At 45.2% G+C, this 19,490-nt stretch overlaps 1 protein-coding gene across 1 annotated transcript in view; it reads right to left on the bottom strand.

The window, feature by feature from the left end:
* Nucleotides 1-2,691: 2,691 nt before the first annotated feature.
* LOC134355868 (T-lymphocyte surface antigen Ly-9-like) overlaps nucleotides 2,692-19,490 on the bottom strand; it is a 41,461-nt gene continuing 24,662 nt past the window's right edge. The window contains exon 5 of the mRNA XM_063066372.1: nucleotides 2,692-2,962. Within this exon, the coding sequence (XP_062922442.1) occupies nucleotides 2,763-2,962 (200 nt within the window). The 3' untranslated portion in view covers nucleotides 2,692-2,762. The remainder of the gene's footprint in view (nucleotides 2,963-19,490) is intronic.

Raw genomic sequence — 19,490 nt, 5'->3', positions numbered from 1 at the left:
GGTGTCACCCCCACATTGAGGTTATAAATTGGATAAAGGCCAGTTTTATTGCTATCAGGATGAATATAGAAAGTGCAGATTGGGGCAGGTTGTTTTCTGGCAAAGGCAAGCATGGTTAGTGGGAGGATTTCTAAATGGGAAGTTGGAGAGCAGAGTTTGTATGTTCTTGTCAGGATAAAAGGCAAAGCTGACAGTTTTAGGGAACCATGTTGTTGAAGGATATTCAGGCCCTGATGAAGCAAGAAGAAAGTGCATAGCTGGTTCTGGTAACAAGGAACAAATGAGGTCTGTACCAGAAAACCAGGTATGACTTGTAAAGGGCAATTTCAAGGGTGAAGAGACAATTTCAAACCAGGTTGGAGGTGACATCAGATGTACGACACCTCTGGCAGGGACTGCAAGACTTTACTTCCTACAAAGTGAAACCCAACAGCATGAATGGCAGCGATGCTTCACTACCAGATGAACTCAATGCCTTCTATGCCCGCTTTGAAAGGGAGAATATAACTACAGCTGTGAAGATCCCTTCTGCACTTGAAGACCCTGTGATCTCCATCTCAGAGGCCAACGTTAGGCTGCCTTTAAAGAGAGTGAACCCTCATAAGGTGTAAGGTCCCGAGGGAGTACCTAGTAAGGCTCTGAAAACCTGTGCCAACCAACTAGTGGGAGTATTCAAGGGCTACTGGTTCAAAAAGGCAACAATTGTACCAGTGCTTAAGAAGAATAACGTGAGCTGCCTTAACGACTATTGCCTGGTAGCACTCACATCGACAGTGATGAAATGCTTTGAGAGGTTGGTCATGACTAGACTGAACTCCTGCCTCAGCAAGGACCTGGACCCATTGCAATTTGCCTATTGCCACTAGGTCAATGGCAGATGCATCCTCAATGGCTCTCCACATGGCTTTAGACCACCTAGACAACACAAACACCTATGTCAGGATGCTGTTCATTGACAATGGCTCAGCATTTAATACCATCATTCCCACACTCTTACTTGTTAAGTTACAGAACCTGGGGCTCTGTATCTTCCTCTGCAATTGGATCCTCGATTTCCTAACTGGAAAACCACAATCTGTGCTGATTGGTGATATTACCTCCTCCTCATACTGGTGCACCTCAGGGGTGTGTGCTTAGCCCACTGCTCTACTCTCTCTATACCTATGACTGTGTGGCTAGGCATAGCTCAAATACCATCTATAAATTTGCTGATGATACAGCCATTGTTGGTAGATTCTCAGATGGAGAAGAGAGGACGTACAAGAGCGAGATATACGAAATAGTGGAGTGGTGTCACAACATCAGCCTGGCACTCAACGTCAGTAAAGACAAAAGAGCTGATTGTGGACTTCAAGAAGGGTAAGACAAAGGAACACATACCGATCCTCATAGAGGGATCAGAAGTGGAGAGAGTGAGCAGTTTCAAGTTCCTGGCTGTCAAGATCTTTGCGGACCTAACCTGGTCCCAAGATATCGATCGGCTATAAAGAAGGCAAGACAGTTAATATACTTCATTAGGAGTTTGAAGAGATTTGGTATGTCAACAAAAATACACAAAAACTTCTATAAATGTACTGTGGAGAGCATTCTGATGACTGCATCACTGTCTAGCACGGGGGGGGGGGTTGGTGGTGGGGCTACTGAACAAGACAGAAAGAAGCTGCAGAGGGTCATATATTTAGTCGGCTCCATCTTGGGTACTAGCCTACAAAGTACCCTGGACACCTTCAAGGACTGGTGTCTCAGAAAGGCAGCATCCATTATTAAGGACCTCCAGCACCCAGGGCATGCCCTTTTCTCACTGTTACCATCAGGTAGGAGATACAGAAACCTGAAGGCACACAGTCAGCGATTCAGGAACAGCTTCTTCCCCTCTGCCATCCGATTCCTAAATAGACATTGAACCCCTGAACACTACCTCAGTCCTTATTCCATGGAGTGTAGGTGAATGAGGGGAGATTTGATAGAGGTAGACAAAATTATAAGGGATATAGTAGGCTTTTCCTACTGAGGTTAGACGAGACTAGAACTAGATATCATGGGTTAAATGTGAAAGTTGAAATGTTTAATGGAAACGTAGGGGGAAACTTTTTATTCAGAGTGTGGTGTGAGGGTAGAAAGGGCTGTCAACGGAAATCCTCTCAATAATCCTGCTGACTATGGCAAGTTGTTCAACCTGGAGATAATGGTGTCCATAACGTTCTTTGAAAGTCAAGACTGAGGTGGAAATCTTTCGTTAGTCACTTTACACTTTATTAGATGCTGATCATAGTACATGTCAGAAATGTTCAGCCTGTAGCAGCAAGCAAGGCAAGGCTCCAAAGAAATGAGAACATGTCCTCATGATCTGAAAATTGGTGTCACAGGTTCGAAAAGGGAATCTTCTCATAATAACCTGTGAACAGGTGCTCTCTGAGTTACACTTCAAGTTTTTAGACCAGGTATACAGGAAAAGCCAAATATACTACAAGTTACTAAAAGTTTACAAACCAACAAGCGATTTTAAAAAATGGAAGTAAATACAAAGAAAGTTGAACAACAACAGTCCAACAGTCATGAACCCTTCCCCAATCAGTCCCCATCTAAACCCTCCCTCCATTCCCCAATGTCACCATCCTCCCAATCCTACCCTGCCCCACCCTCTCCCCCCCCACCTCCACCAACCACCACCCACACGGACTGTGTGTCAGATCTAGTCATCCTCGGTGCCTGAAGACGGTTCCCTTCCTGCAGCTCTTCTTTCTTCTGCAGGACGAAGCTAATCACAGCGAGAGGGAAATCAGGAGGGTTACCATCACTGCCAGTCCGACCAGTAGACTCATTTTCTGAGGTACCAATGGCATTGCTGTATTCCGCTCTCTTACCTTTGAACCGTCTCCTGACATATTATTTATTTTCCCATCTGTTTTCGTTGTACTGTGTGCTGCTGTGCATGGTGTTGTTATTTTATCAGGTACTGTATCTGGAAAGAGAGAAGATTCCATGATTAATACCATCCTCACACTCCCCAAGACATGGGATTAGTGTCTCCATCCCACCTCAGGCTGGGGAAATCTCCCTGTCACACCAACTCAGTGCCTCAGTCCCCTCAAATCACTCCTCCTATCACTCTCCGACATCGCTTTCCTTCCAATACCATTGAGACCCCTCTAGTCACCCCTCACAAACTCTGCTCCATCCAGTACAACTTTGCTGCACAGGAGACAGAACTTTGCTGAGACCTGTGGAGATCTTTGTCTACACCACACATGGAACAGTACAGCACAGGACCAAACCCTTGAGATCACAATATCTGCACCAAACTCAATGCTGAATTAATTACTCCATTTGCAGACTTCCCACTGACACACCGACATGTCTAACCATGGCCTCTTCTGCTGCCTCATTTAGGCAAAAGTCAGGTTGAAGGAGCAACACTTCATATTCCATCTGAGTAGTCTCCAACCTGATGGCATGAACACTGACTCCTGTCTGTATTCCGACCCTCACTATTTTTGCTCCACCCCCCTCAGCCTTTCTCTTCACCTCCCCGTCCTCATGTGAGAGAGGACCTGGCCAAAGTTAAGTGGAAGGCGATCCCAACAGAGATCATGGCAGAGCAGCAGTGGCTTTAGTTTCTGAAAGCAATTTGGAAGGCTTGCAATTGACACATCCCAAAGATGAAGAAGTGTTCTAAAGGTAGAATCATGCAACCATGGCTGACAAGAGAAGTCAAAGCCAACATAAATGCGAAAGAGAGAGCATATAATAGAGCAACAATTGGTGGGAAGTTAGAGGATTGGGAAGCTTTTATCAACCAACAGAATGTAATTAAGAAAGCCATAAGGATGAAAAAGATGAAATAAAAAAGTAAGCTAGCCAATAATATAAAAGAGAATCCCTAAAGTTTTTTTTTCAAGATATAAAGAGTAAAAGAGGGGCGAGAGTGGATATAGGACTGCTGGAAAATGATGCTGGAGAGGTAGTAACGGAGGCCAAGGAAATGGCAGATGAACTGAATAAGTATTTTGCATCAAACTTCACTGTGGAAGACACTACTGGTATGCTGGAAGTTCGAGAATGTCAGGGGCAGAGGTGAGTGTAGTTGCTACTATTAGGGGTAAGGTGCTTGCAACACTGAAATATCTGAGGTAAATAGGACATATGGACCATTTAGACTACACACCAGGATTTGAAAGAGGTAGCTGAAGAGATTGAGGAGGTATTGGAATCACTAGATTCTAACATAATTCCAGACGACTGGAAAGTTGCAAATGTTACTCCATTCTTTAGGAAGGGAGGGTGGAAATTGTAAGCCAGATAGCCTGACCATGGTGATTGTGATAATACTGGAGTCCATTGCTAAGGATAAGTTTTCAGGGTAACTGGAGGCAGCATGGTTTCCTTCCTGGGAAATGGTACCTGACAAATTTGTTGAAATTCTTTGAGGAAATATCAAGTAGATAAAAGAGAGTCTGTGGATATTGTGTACTTGGATTTTCAGAAGGCGGTTGAGAAGGTGCCACACATAAGACTGTTTAACAAGATAAGAGCTTATGGTATTCCAGGAAAGATACTAATATGGATAAGCCATTGACTGTTTCACAGGCGGCAATGAATGAGTGGGAATAAAGGGAGTCTTTTACTGTTTGAATGCTGGTGACTAGTGGTGTTCTGCAGGGGACTGTGTTGGGACCACTTATTTTTATGTTGTATGTCAATGATTTGGAAGACAGAATTGATGCCAGGTTTATGGACATTATGAAGATAATCATATGATGGAAGGGTAGGTAGTTTGAGGAAGCCGGGAGACTGCAAAAGGACTTATGCTGCTGAGGAGAATCAGCAAAGAGGTGGCAGATAGAATACAGTGTCAGAAAGTCTATGGTCATGCTCTTTGGTGGAAGAATACAAGTATTTTCTAAATGGGGAGAAAATTCAAAAATCTGAAGTGCATTGGGCTTTGGGAGTCCTCGTGCAGGGTTCCCTAAAGGTTAACTTGCAGGTTGAGCCAGTGGTGAGGAAGGCAAATGCAATGTTAGCATTCATTTTGAGAGGACTAGAATATAAAAACACAGATGTAATGTTGAGGCTTTATAAGGCACCGGGCAAGGCCACATTTGCAATATCGAAAGCAGTTTTAGAAACATAGAAACATAGAAAATAGGTGCAGGAGTAGGCCATTCGGCCCTTCGAGCCTGCACCACCATTTATTATGATCATGGCTGATCCTCCAACTCAGAACCCCGCCCCAGCCTTCCCTCCATACCCCCTGACCCTCGTAGCCACAAGGGCCATATCTAACTCCCTCTTAAATAAAGCCAATGAACTGGCCTCAACTGTTACCTGTGGCAGAGAATTCCACAGATTCACCACTCTCTGTGTGAAGAAGTTACTACTAATCTCGGTCCTAAAAGGCTTCCCCTCTATCCTCAAACTGTGGCCCCTCGTTCTGGACTTCCCCAACATCGGGAACAATCTTCCTGCATCTAGCCTGTCCAATCCCTTTAGGATTTTATACGTTTCAATCAGATCCCCCCTCAATCTTCTAAATTCCAATGAGTACAAGCCCAGTTCATCCAGTCGTTCTTCTTATGAAAGTCCTGCCATCCCAGGAATCAATCTGGTGAACCTTCTTTGTACTCCCTCTATGGCAAGGATGTCTTTCCTCAGATTAGGGGACCAAAACTGCACACAATACTCCAGGTGTGGTCTCACCAAGGCCTTGTACAACCGCAGTAGTACCTCCCTGCTCCTGTACTCAAATCCTCTCGCTATAAATGCCAGCATACCATTCGCCTTTTTCGCCGCCTGCTGTACCTGCATGCCCACTTTCAATGACTGGTGTATAATGACACCCAGGTCTCGTTGCACCTCCCCTTTTCCTAATCGGCCACCATTCAGATAATAATCTGTTTTCCTATTTTTGCCACCAAAGTGGATAACTTCACATTTATCCACATTAAATTGCATCTGCCATGAATTTGCCCACTCACCCAACCTATCCAAGTCACCCTGTATCCTCTCAGCATCTTCCTCACAGCTAACACTGCCACCCAGCTTCGTGTCATCCGTAAACTTGGAGATGCTGCATTTAATTCCCTCATCCAAGTCATTAATATATATTGTAAACAACTGGGGTCCCAGCACTGAGCCTTGCGGTACCCCACTAGTCACCGCCTGCCATTCTGAAAAGGTCCCGTTTATTCCCAATCTTTGCTTCCTGTCTGCTAACCAATTCTCCACCCACATCAATACCTTACCCCCAATACCGTGTGCTTTAAGTTTGCACACTAATCTCCTGTGCGGGACCTTGTCAAAAGCCTTTTGAAAATCCAAATATACCATATCCACCGGTTCTCCCCTATCCACCCTACTAGTTACATCTTCAAAAAATTCTGTGAGATTCATCAGACATGATTTTCCTTTCACAAATCCATGCTGACTTTGTCCGATCATTTCACCGCTTTCCAAATGTGCTGTTATCACATCCTTGATAACTGACTCCAGCAGCTTCCCCACCACCGATGTTAGGCTAACCGGTCTATAATTCCCCAGTTTCTCTCTCCCTCCTTTTTTAAAAAGTGGAGTTACATTAGCCACCCTCCAATCCTCAGGAACTAGTCCAGAATCTAACGAGTTTTGAAAAATTATCACTAATGCATCCACTATTTCTTGGGCTACTTCCTTAAGCACTCTAGGATGCAGACCATCTGGCCCTGGGGATTTATCTGCCTTCAATCCCTTCAATTTACCTAACACCACTTCCCTACTAACATGTATTTCGCTCAGTTCCTCCATATCACTGGACCCTCTGTCCCCTACTATTTCTGGAAGATTATTTATGTCCTCCTTAGTGAAGACAGAACCAAAGTAATTATTCAATTGGTCTGCCATGTCCTTGATCCCCATAATCAATTCACCTGTTTCTGTCTGCAGGGGACCTACATTTGTCTTTACCAGTCTTTTCCTTTTTACATATCTATAAAAGCTTTTACAGTCCGTTTTTATGTTCCCTGCCAGTTTTCTCTCATAATTTTTTTTCCCTTCCTAATTAAGCCCTTTGTCCTCCTCTGCTGAACTCTGAATTTCTCCCAGTCCTCAGGTGAGCCACTTTCTCTGGCTAATTTGTATGCTGCTTCTTTGGAATTGATACTATCCCTAATTTCTCTTGTCAGCCACGGGTGCACTACCTTCCTTGATTTATTCTTTTGCCAAACTGGGATGAACAATTGTTGTAGTTCATCCATGCAACCTTTAAATGCTTGCCATTGCATATCCACCGTCAATCCTTTAAGTGTCATTTGCCAGTCTATCTTAGCTAATTCACGTCTCATACCTTCAAAGTTACCCCTCTTTAAGTTCAGAACCTTTGTTTCTGAATTAACTATGTCACTCTCCATCTTAATGAAGAATTCCACCATATTATGGTCACTCTTACCCAAGGGGCCTCTCACGACAAGATTGCTAATTAACCCTTCCTCATTGCTCAAAACCCAGTCCAGAATAGCCTGCTCTCTAGTTGGTTCCTCGACATGTTGGTTCAAAAAACCATCCCGCATACATTCCAAGAAATCTTCTTCCTCAGCACCTTTACCAATTTGGTTCACCCAATCTACATGTAGATTGAAGTCACCCATTATAACTGCTGTTCCTTTATTGCACACATTTCTAATTTCCTGTTTAATACCATCTCCGACCTCACTACTACTGTTAGGTGGCCTGTACACAACTCCCACCAGCGTCTTCTGCCCCTTAGTGTTACGCAGCTCTACCCATATCGATTCCACATCTTCCCGGCTTATGTCCTTCCTTTCTATTGCGTTAATCTCTTCTTTAACAAGCAACGCCACCCCACCTCCCCTTCCTTCATGTCTATCCCTCCTGAATATTGAATATCCCTGAACGTTGAGCTCCCATCCCTGGTCACCCTGGAGCCATATCTCTGTGATCCCAACTATATCATAATCATTAATAACAATCTGCACTTTCAATTCATCCACCTTATTACGAATGCTCCTTGCATTGACACATAAAGCCTTCAGGCGCTCTTTTACAACTCTCTTAGCCCTTATACAATTATGTTGAAAAGTGGCCCTTTTTGATGCTTGCCCTGGATTTGTCGGCCTGCCACTTCTACTTTTCTCCTTTGTACTTTTTGCTTCTACCCTCACTTTACACCCCTTTGTCTCTCTGCACTGGTTCCCATCCCTCTGTTGTGAACTAACCTCCTCACGCCTAGCCTCTTTGATTTGATTCCCACCCCCCAACCATTCTAGTTTAAAGTCACCTCAGTAGCCTCTGCTAATCTCCCTGCCAGGATATTGGTCCCCCTAGGATTCAAGTGTAACCCGTCCTTTTTGTACAGGTCACGCCTGCGCCAAAAGAGGTCCCAATGATCCAAAAACTTGAATCCCTGCTCCCTGCTCCAATCCCTCAGCCACGCATTTATCCTCCACCTCATCGCATTCCTACTCTCACTGTTGCGTGGCACAGGCAGTAATCCCGAAATTACTACCTATGCGGTCCTTTTTCTCAACTCCCTTCCTAGCTCCCTATATTCTCCTTTCAGGACCTCATCCCTTTTCCTACCTATGTCATTGGTACCTATATGTACCACGACCTCTGGCTCCTCACCCTTCCACTTCAGGATATCTTGGACACGATCAGAAATATCCCGGACCCTGGCACCAGGGAGGCAAACTACCATCCGGGTCTCTGGACTGCGTCCACAGAATCGCCTATCTGACCCCCTTACTATCGAGTCCCCTATCACAACTGCCCTCCTCTTCCTTGCCCTACCCTTCTGAGCTACAGGGCCAGACTCTGTGCCGGAGGCACGGCCACTGTCGCTTTCCCTGGGTAAGCTGTCCCCCCCAACAGTACTCAAACAGGAGTACCTGTTGTTAAGGGGCACAGCCACCGGGGTACTCCCTATTACCTGACTCTTCCCCTTCCCCCTCCTAACCGTGACCCACTTGTCTGCCTCCCGTGGCCCCAGTGTGACCACCTGCCTTCCACTCCTCTCTATCACCTCCTCACTCTCCCTGACCAGACGAAGGTCATCGAGCTGCAGCTCCAGTTCCGTAACGCGGTCCCTTAGGAGCTGCAACTTGATGCACTTGGCGCAGATGTAGACGTCCGGGAGGCTTGGAGACTCCAGGGCCTCCCACATCCGACACCAAGAACAGCAAACTGCCCTCACGCTCATTCTGCCCCTCTCCTCAAATAACAACAGAAAATGAATGCCAATCCTTCCTCGCCTCGCCCGTTTCCGCCTAAGCCCATTGAGCCGAAGCCCTTAAGTCTTCACTCTGCTCCCGGCTCACTCTGCAGCCCGCAAACTACGCTGCCCGCTCTATGAGGCTCTGTTCCTTTTGCGCCCCTTATCTACAAAAGTATGCACTGACATCAGAGAAGGTTCCAAGGCCGTTCACAAAAACGATTCCTGTAATGAAAACCTTATCATATGAGGATCGCATGAGGGCTTTGTGACTGTACTTGCTGGAATTTAAACAATGGGGGGGGGGGAATCTCATTGAAACCTATCGAATCTTGAAAGGTTTAAGTAGTGTGGATTTGGAGAGTATGTTTCCTATAGTGGGGAAATCTGGGATCAGAGGGCATATCCTCAGAATAGAGGGACATCTAAGAACGAAGATGAAGCGGATTTTTTGTTAGCCAGAGGGTCATAAATTTATTGCCACCAGCAGCTGTGGAGGCCAGGTGATTGGGTGTATTTATGGTGGAGTTTGTTAGATTCTTGATAAATCAGGGTATGAGAGGTTACAAGAAGACAAGAGAATGGAATTGTATTGTGTTGTGGTCTTTTATCCTGCTCGTCGCCTCCTATACTTCCCCCACCTTCTTCCAGTTACTCCATTGTGCAGTCATCTCCTATTAGGTGCCTACTTTGTTTGCCCTTTGTCTCTTGCATCTATCACCCCATAGCTTCTCTCATTATCATCCACTACCTATCACCCGCCACCTTGTACTCCTTCCACTCCTGACTCTTTTCTAGTCTTGGTACAGGGTCTCAGCCCAAAATGTTCATCGCTTATTCTTGAGCTGCTGAGTTCTTCCAGCATTTTGTGTGTATTGCTCAGAAGTTCCAGCATCTCTGCAATCTCTTCTCTCTGAACTAAATTAAATCTTTTCCCCCTGTGCTATATCAATTTTCTTCCATTCATACAAGGAATGAATACAGTCTCTCTAGCACCTGACACCTATTGCACAAGGCAGTCATAATCCCAGAGGGCTGATCTGTCAGTCACTATTTTTTCAGTACTCTGTACATATGGCGACACCACGGTGGTTGGCCTGATCAGAGGGGATGACGAGACAGCCTACAGGGACGAGGTCCAGCACTTGGCCGCATGGTGTGCTGACAACAACCTGACCCTTAACACCCAGAAGACCAAGGAGATCATTGTGGACTTCAGGTATGCAAGGAGCCACACTCTCGTCCCCATCTACATCAACGAAGCTGTAGTGGAGCGTGTATCAAGCTTCAAATTCCCTGATGTCCACATATCCGAGGATCTCACCTGGTCCCTGAACTCCTCCATCCTGATCAAAAAGGTGCAACAGCACCTTTATTTCCTGCGGAGCATCAGGAAAGTTCACCTCTGTCCCAGGATACTGATGGACTTTTACTGCTGTACCATTGAGAGCATACTCACCAACTGCATCTCAGTGTGGTATGGCAATTGTCCCATATCGGACCGCAAAGCACTCCAGCGTGTGGTGAAAACTGCCCAGTGGATTATCGGCACCCAATTGCCCACCATTGAGAACATCTACCATAAATGCTGCCTGGGAAAGGTGAAAAGCATTATCAGGGATGTATCTCACCCTAGCCATGGACTTTTCACTCTCCTCCCAGCCGGTAGGCACTACAGGAGCCTCCACTCCCGCACCAGCAGGCACAGGAAGAGCTTCTTCCCTGAGGCTGTGACCCTGCTGAACCTCACATCACAGCGCTAAGCAGTATTGCATCCGTATTGTACTATCTCAGTACTTTTATATTTGTGTGCTGTAGCACTTTTTTTATTCACAGTTATTTTGTAAATAACACTATTTGCATTTATGGTTAGATGCTAACTGCATTTCATTGGCTTTGTATCTGCAATGGTAAGGGGCAGGTCATTTAACACTGCAGAATATTAGGATTGTAGAAACATAGAAAACCTACAGCACAATACAGGCCCTTCGGCCCACAAAGCTGTGCCAAACATGTCCTTACTTTAGAAATTACCTCGGGTTACCCATAGCCCTCTATTTTTCAAAGCTCCATGTACCTATCCAGGAGACTTTTAAAATACCCTATCGTATCCACCTCCATCACCGTTGCTGGCAGCCCATTCCACGCACTCACCACTCTCTGAGTAACAAACTTACCCCTGTCATCTCCTCTGTACCTACTTTCTAGCACCTTAAAACTGTGTCCCCTTGTGCTAGCCATTTCAGCCCTGGGAAAAAGCCTCTGACAATCCACATGATCAATGCCTCTCATCATCTTATACACCTCTATCAGGTCACCTCTCATCCTCCGTCGCTCCAAGGAGAAAAGGCCAAGTTCACTCAACCTATTCTCATAAGGCATGCTCCCCAATCCAGTCAACATCCTTGTAAATATCCTCTGCACCCTTTCAATGGTTTCCACATCCTTCCTGTAGTTAGGCAATCAGAACTGAGCACAGTACTCTAAGTGGGGTCTGACCAGGGTCCTATATAGCTGCAACATTACCTCTCAGCTCCTAAATTCAGTTCCATGATTGATGAAGGACAATGCACAATACGCCGTCTTAACCACAGAGTCAACCTGCGCAGCAGCTTTGAGTGTCCTATCAACTCAGAACCCAAAATCTCTCTGATCCTCCACATTGCCAAAAGTGTTCTCATTAATACTATATTCTGCCATCATATTTGACCTATCAAAATGAACCACCTCACAGTAATCTGGGTTGAACTCCATCTGCCACTTCTCAGCCCAATTTTGCATCCTATCGATATCCCGCTGTAACCTCTGACAGCCCTCCACACCATCCACAACACTTCCAACCTTTGTCTCATCAGCAAATTTACTAACCCATCCCTCCACTTCCTCATCCAGGTCATTTATAAAAATCACAAAGAGTAGGGGTCCCAGAACAGATCCCCGAGGCACACCACTGGTGACCGGCCTCCATGCAGAATATGACCCGCCTACAACCACTCTTTGCCTTCTGTGGGCAAGCCAGTTCTGGATCCACAAAGCAATGTCCCCTTGGATCCCATGCCTCCTTACTTTCTCAATAAGCCTTGCGTGCAGTACCTTATCAAATATAACCATATAACAATTACAGCACGGAAACAGGCCATCTCGGCCCTTCTAGTCCATGCCTAACTCTTACTCTCACCTAGTCCCACCGACCTGCACTCAGCCCATAACCCTCCATTCCTTTCCTGTCCATATGTCTAACCAATTTAACTTTAAATGACCACATCGAAACTGTCTCAACCACTTCTGCTGGAAGCTCGTTCCACACAGCTACCACTCTCTGAGTAAAGAATTTCCCCCTTATGTTACCCCTAAACATTTGCCCTTTAACTCTCAACTCATGTCCTCTTGTTTGAATCTCCCTCACTCTCAATGGAAAAAGCCTATCCACGTCAACTCTATCTATCACCCTCATAATTTTAGATACCTCTATCAAGTCCCCCCTCAACCTTCTACGCTCCAAAGAATAAAGACCCAACTTGTTCAACCTTTCTCGGTAACTTAGGAGATGAAACCCAGGCAACATTTTCGTAAGTCTCCCCTGTACTCTCAATTTTATTGACATGTTTCCTATAAATCGGTGACCAGAACTGTACACAATACTCCAAATTTGGACTCACCAATGCCTTATACAATTTCAACATTACATCCCAACTCCTAAACTCAATGCTCTGATTTATAAAGGCCAGCATACCAAAAGCTTTCTTCACCACCCTATCCACATGAGATTCCACCTTCAGGGAACTATGCACCATTATTCCTAGATCCCTCTGTACTACTGCATTCTTCAATGCCCTACCATTTACCATGTATGTTCTATTTTGATTAGTCCTACCAAAATGTAGCACCTCATATTTATCAGCATTAAACTCTGTCTGCCATCTTTCAGCCCACTCTTCTAACTGGTCTAAATCTCTCTGCAAGCTTTGAAAACCTACTTCATTATCCACAACGCCACCTATCTTATTATCATCTGCATACTTACTAATCCAATTTACCACCCCATCATCCAGATTATTAATATATATGACAAACAACATTGGGCCCAGTACAGATCCCTGAGGCACACCACTAGTCACCGGCCTCCAATCTGATAAACAGTTATCCACCACTACTCTCTGATGTCTCCCATTCAGCCACTGCTGAATCCATTTTACTACTTCAATATTAATACCTAACGATTGAACCTTCCTAACTAACCTTCCATGTGGAACCTTGTCAAAGGCCTTACTGAAGTCCATATAGACAACATCCACTAATTTACCCTCGTCGACTTTCCTAGTAACCTCATCAAAAAATTCAATAAGATTTGTCTAACGTGACCTTCCACGCACAAATCCATGTTGAATGTTCCTAATCAGACCCTGTCTATCCAGATAATTATATATACCATCTCTAAAAATGGTTTCCATCAATTTACCCACCACTGACGTCAAACTCACAGGCTGATAATTGCTAGGTTTACTCTTAGAACCCTTTTTAAACAATGGAATAACATGAGCAATACGCCAATCCTCTGGCACCATCCCCGTTTCTAATGACATTCGAAATATTTCTGTCAGAGCCCCTGCTATTTCCACACTAACTTCCCTCAAGGTCCTGGGGAATATCTTGTCTGGACCCAGAGACTTATCCACTTTTATATTTCTTAAAAGTGCCAGTACTTTCTCTTCTTTAATCATCATACTTTCCATAACTACCCTTCTTGTTTCCCTTACCTTACACAATTCAGTATCCTTCTCCTTAGTGAATCCCGAAGAAAAGAAATTGTTCAAAATCTCCCCCACTCTGCACATAGCCGTCCACTCTGATTCTCTAAGGGACCCTCACTATCCCTCACTATCCTTTTGCTATTAATATAACAGTAGAAACCCTTTGGATTTATTTTCCCCTTGCTTGCTAAAGCAGCCTCATATCTTCTTTTAGCTTTTCTAATTTATTTAAGATTCTTTTTACATTCTTTATTTTCCTCAAACACCACATTTACTCCATGCTGCCTATATTTATTGTAAATCCCTCTCTTTTTCCAAACTAAGTTTCCAGTATTCCTTCAAAACCATGGCTCTGTCAAACTTCTAACCTTTCCTTTCAACCTAACAGGAACATAAAGATCCTGTACCCTCAAAATTTCACCTTTAAATGACCTCCATTTCTCTACTACATCCTTCCCATAAAACAAATTGTCCCAATCCACTCCTTCTAAATCCTTTCGCATCTCCTCAAAGATAGCCTTTCCCCAATCAGAAATCTCAACCGTGGGTCCAATCCTATCCTTCTCCATAATTATATTGAAACTAATGGCACTGTGATCACTGGACCCGAAGTGATCTCCAACACATACCTCCGTCACCTGCCCTATCTCATTCCCTAACAGGAGATCCAACACTGTCCCTTCTCTAGTTGGTACCTCTATGTATTGCTGCAAAAAACTATCTTGCACACATTTGACAAACTCCAAATGATCCAGCCCTTTTACAGAATGGGCTTCCCAGTCAATGCGTGGAAAATTAAAATCTCCCACAATCACAACCTTGTCCTTACCACAAATATCTGCTATCTCCTTACAAACTTGCTCCTCCAATTCTCGCTCGCCATTAGGTGGTCTATAATACACCCCTATAAGCATCACTACACCTTTCCCATTCCTCAATTCCACCCAAATAGTCTCCCTGGACAAGTCCACTAATCTATCTTGCCAGAGCACCGCTGTTATATATTCTCTGACAAGCAATGCAACACCTCCTCCTCTTGCCCCTCCTGTTCTATCACACCTGAAGCAACGAAATCCAGGAATATTTAGTCACCAATCACACCCCTCCTGCAACCATGTTTCACTAATAGCTACAACATCATATTTCCAGGTATTAATCCATGCTCTAAGCTCATCCACCTTTCTTACAATGCTCCTAGCATTAAAATAGATGCATTTAAGAAACCTTCCACCTCTTACTCTCTGTTTGTCCTTAATGGAGCAAACAACTTTGTTATCTTTTTCTTCCTTCTCCCCTATATCTTCGGTCTGAATGCTCCCGATCTCTGTCCCCTGCCTATGCTCCCTCACACACTGTCTTCTAGCTTTCTCTATTTGGGAACTAACCTCCTCCCACCTAATCTCTTCAATTTGATTCCCACCCCCCAACCATTCTAGTTTAAAGTCACCTCAGTAGCCTTCGCAAATCTCCCTGCCAGGATGTTTGTTCCCCCTAGGATTCAAGTGCAACCCATCGTTTTTGTACAGGTCACACCTGCGCCAAAAGAAGTCCCAATGATCCAAAAACTTGAATCCCTGCCCCCACTCCAATCCCTCAGTCACGCATTTATCCTCCAGCTCATTGCGTTCCTACTCTCACTGTCGCGTGGCACAGGCAGTAATCCCGAGATTACTACCTTTATGGTTCTTTTTCTCAACTCCCTATATTGTCCTTTCAGGACCTCTTCCCTTTCCTACATATGTCATTGGTACCTATATGTACCACGACCTCTGGCCCCTCTCCCTCCCACTTCAGGATATCTTGGACGCGATCAGAAACATCCCGGACCCTGGCACCAGGGAGGCAAACTACCATCTGGGTCTCTGGACTGCGTCCACAGAATCGCCTATCTGACCCCCTTACTATCGAGTCCCCTATCACAACTGCCCTCCTCTTCCTTTCCCTACCCTTCTGAGCTACAGGGCCAGACTCTGTGCCGGAGGCACGGCCACTGTCGCTCTCCCCAGGTAAGCTGTACCCCCCAACAGTACTCAAACAGGAGTACCTGTTGTCAAGGGGCACAGCCACAGGGGTACTCTCTATTACCTGGCTCTTCCCCTTCCCCCTCCTAACCGTGACCCACTTGTCTGCCTCCCGTGGCCCCGGTGCGACCACCTGCCTGTAACTCCTCTCTATCAACTCCTCACTCTCCCTGACCAGACGAAGGTCATCGAGCTGCAGCTCTAGTTCCCTAACGCAGTCCCTTAGGAGCTGCATCTCGGCGCACCTGGCGCAGATGTGGACATCTGGGAGGCCTGGAGACTCCAGGACCTCCCACATCCAGCACCGAGAACAACAAGCTGCTGTCACACTCATACTTCCCCCTCACCTCAAATAACAGGAAAAAATGAAAGCCAAACCTACTTCACCTCACTCATTTCCACCTGAGCCCGTTCAGCCAAAACCCTTAAGCCTTCACTCTGCTCCCGGCTCACTCCGCAGCCCACAAACGATGCTGCCTTGCTGAAATCTATATGCACTACACCTGCTGCTCTACTTTCATCAATGTGTCTAGTCACATCCTCAAAAAATTCAATCAGGCTCATAAGGCACGACCTGCCTTTGACAAAGCCATGCTAACTAGTCCTAATCATATCATACCTCTCCAAATGTTCATAAATCCTGCCTCTCAGGATGTTTTCCATCAACTTACTAACCACTGAATTAAGACTCACTGGTCTATAATTTCCTGGGCTACCTCTGCTCCCTTCCTTGATTAGGGGAACAACATCTGCAAACCTCCAGTCCTCTGGAACCTCTCCTGTCCCCATTGATGATTCAAAGATCATCGCCAGAGGCTCAGTAATCTCCTCCCTCACCTCCCACAGTAGAGTGGGGTACATTTCATCCTGTCCTGGTGACTTATCCAACTTAATGCTTTCCAAAAGCTCCAATACATCTTTTTTCTTAATATCTGTACGTTCAAGTTTTTCAGTCTGCTGTAAATCATCTCTTCAATCGCCAAGATCGTTTTGCATAGTGAATACTGAAGCAAAGTACTCATTAATACCTCTGCTGTCTCCTCCGGTTCCATACACACTTTTCCACTGTCACACTTGATTGGTCCTATTCTCTCACATTTTATCCTCTTGCTTTTCACATACTTGTAGAATGCCTTGGGATTTTCTTTAATCCTGCTCCCAATGGCCTTCTCATGGCCCCTTCTGGCTCTCCTAATTTCTTTCTTAAGCTCCTTGCTGCTAGCCTTATAATCTTCTAGATCTCTATCATTAACTAGTTTTTTGAACCTTTCGTAAGCTTTTCTTTTCTTCTTGGCTATATTTACAACAGCCTTTGTACATCACGGTTCCTGTACCCTATCATCCATTCAGTGTCTCATTGGAACGTACCTATGCAGAACTCCACACAAATATCCCCTGAACATTTGCCACATTTCTGCCATACATTTGCCTGAGAACATCTGTTCCAATTTATCCTTCCAAGTTCCTGCCTAATAGCCTCATATTTCCCCTTACTCTAATTAAACGCTTGTTGAGGTGTTGAAATATCTTCTGGTAGAAGATGGTGAATCTCGGGAATTCTCTCTCCCGGTGCATGGTGGAAGTAATTATACTTTATACTTTATTGTCGCCAAACTATTGATAGTAGAACGTACAATTATCACAGCGATATTTGATTCTGTGCTTCCCACTCCCTGGATTACAAATATTAAAATATTAAAGATATTAAAATTAGTAAAAACTAGTAAATATTAAAAATGTAACTTATAAATCATAAATAGAAAATAGAAGAATGGAAAGTAAGGTAGCGCAAAAAAAAACCGAGAGGCAGGTCCAGGTATTTGGAGGGTATGGCCCAGATCCAGGTCAGGATCTGTTCAGCAGTCTTATCACAGTTGGAAAGAAGCTGTTCCCACATCTGGCCATATGAGTCTTCAAGCTCTTGAGCCTTCTCCCGGAGTGAAGAGGGACGAAAAGTGTGTTGGCTGGATGGGTCATGTCCTCGATTATCCTGGCAGCCCTGCTCTGACAGCGTGCGGTGTAAAGTGAGTCCAAGGACAGAAGATTGGTTTCTGTGATGTGCTGTGCTGTGTTCACAATCTTCTGCAGCTTCTTTCCGTCTTGGACAGGACAACTTCCATACCAGGTTGTGATGCACCCTGAAAGAATGCTTTCTACGGTGCATCTATAAAAATTAGTGAGGGTTTTAGGGGACAGGCCAAATTTCTTTAATTTTCTCAGGAAGTAAAGGTGCTGGTGGGCCTTCTTGGCAGTGAACTCTGCTTGGTTGGACCAAGTCAGGTCATTTGTGATATTAACCCCGAGGAACTTAAAGCTTTTGACCTGTTCCACTTGCGCACCACCGATGTAAATTGGGTCTTGTGGTCCGCGACTCCTTCTGAAGTCAACAACCAATTCCTTCGTCTTGCTGACGTTGAGGGATAGGTTATTGTCTTCGCACCATGCCACCAGGTTCTTAATTTCCTCTCTGTACTCAAACTCATCATTACCCGAGATACGGCCTACAATTGTTGTGGCATCAGCAAACTTATATATTGAGTTTGATGGAAACTTGGCTGCACAATCATGGGTGTACAGTGAGTACAGCAGGGGGCTGAGTACACAGCCTTGTGGGGCACCGGTGCTCAGAGTGATTGTAGAGGAGAGCTTGTCCCCTTTTTTTTTTTTACAGCCTGGGTCCTGTCTGTGAGGAAGTTGAAGATCCAGCTGCAGATCTGAGTGCTAAGACTCAGGTTCCAGAGCTTAGGAATCAGTTTATTTGGAATGATGGTATTAAAGGCAGAGCTGTAGTCAATGAAAAGGAGCCTTACGTCTGCATCTTTATTCTCCAGGTGTTCTAAGGAGGAATGTAGGGCCAGAGAGATGGCATCTGCCATTGACCTGTTGCTCCGGTTGGTGAATTGCAAAGCGTCGAGGTTGACCGGTAGGCTGTGGTTGATGTGTGCATTAACCAATCTCTCGAAGCACTTCATAGCAATTGATGTCAGAGCCACAGGTCGATAGTCATTCAGGCATGCCACCTTGCTCTTCTTCGGCACTGGGATAATCGTTGCCTTCTTAAAACATGAGGGGATCTTAGACTAAAGCAAGGAGCAGTTGAAGATGTCAGCAAACACTCCAGCTAGATCGCCTGCACAGGCCCAGAGAACCCGTCCCGGGACGCCATCTGGGCCCGTCGCCTTCCTTGGATTTATCTTCAGGAGGGCCCTTTTAACGTCCTCCTCGGTGATGATGAATCTTAATGCCACCAGGTCCGGTTCATCCGGAGGGAGCAGGACGCTCCTCTTTTGTTTGAATCTTGCGTAGAATATGTGAAGTTCATCAGGAAGAGAAGCGCCACAGTTATTGATATTCCCAGCCTTTCCTCTGCGCCCAGTGATCTCATTTAGACCCTGCCATAGTCTACTGGCATCCCTCTGGTTAGCCTGGGTTTCCAACTTGGCTCGATATTGCCTCTTGGCGCCCTTAATGGCTTTCCGGAGTTCACGCCTGGATTCCGTGTAGTGACTAGTATCC

The sequence above is a fragment of the Mobula hypostoma genome, chromosome 13 (assembly GCF_963921235.1).
Source record: "Mobula hypostoma chromosome 13, sMobHyp1.1, whole genome shotgun sequence".
NCBI lineage: Eukaryota > Metazoa > Chordata > Chondrichthyes > Myliobatiformes > Myliobatidae > Mobula > Mobula hypostoma.
The sequence above is the reverse complement of the archived record's forward strand: the minus strand, read 5'-3'. Positions and strand labels throughout refer to the sequence as shown.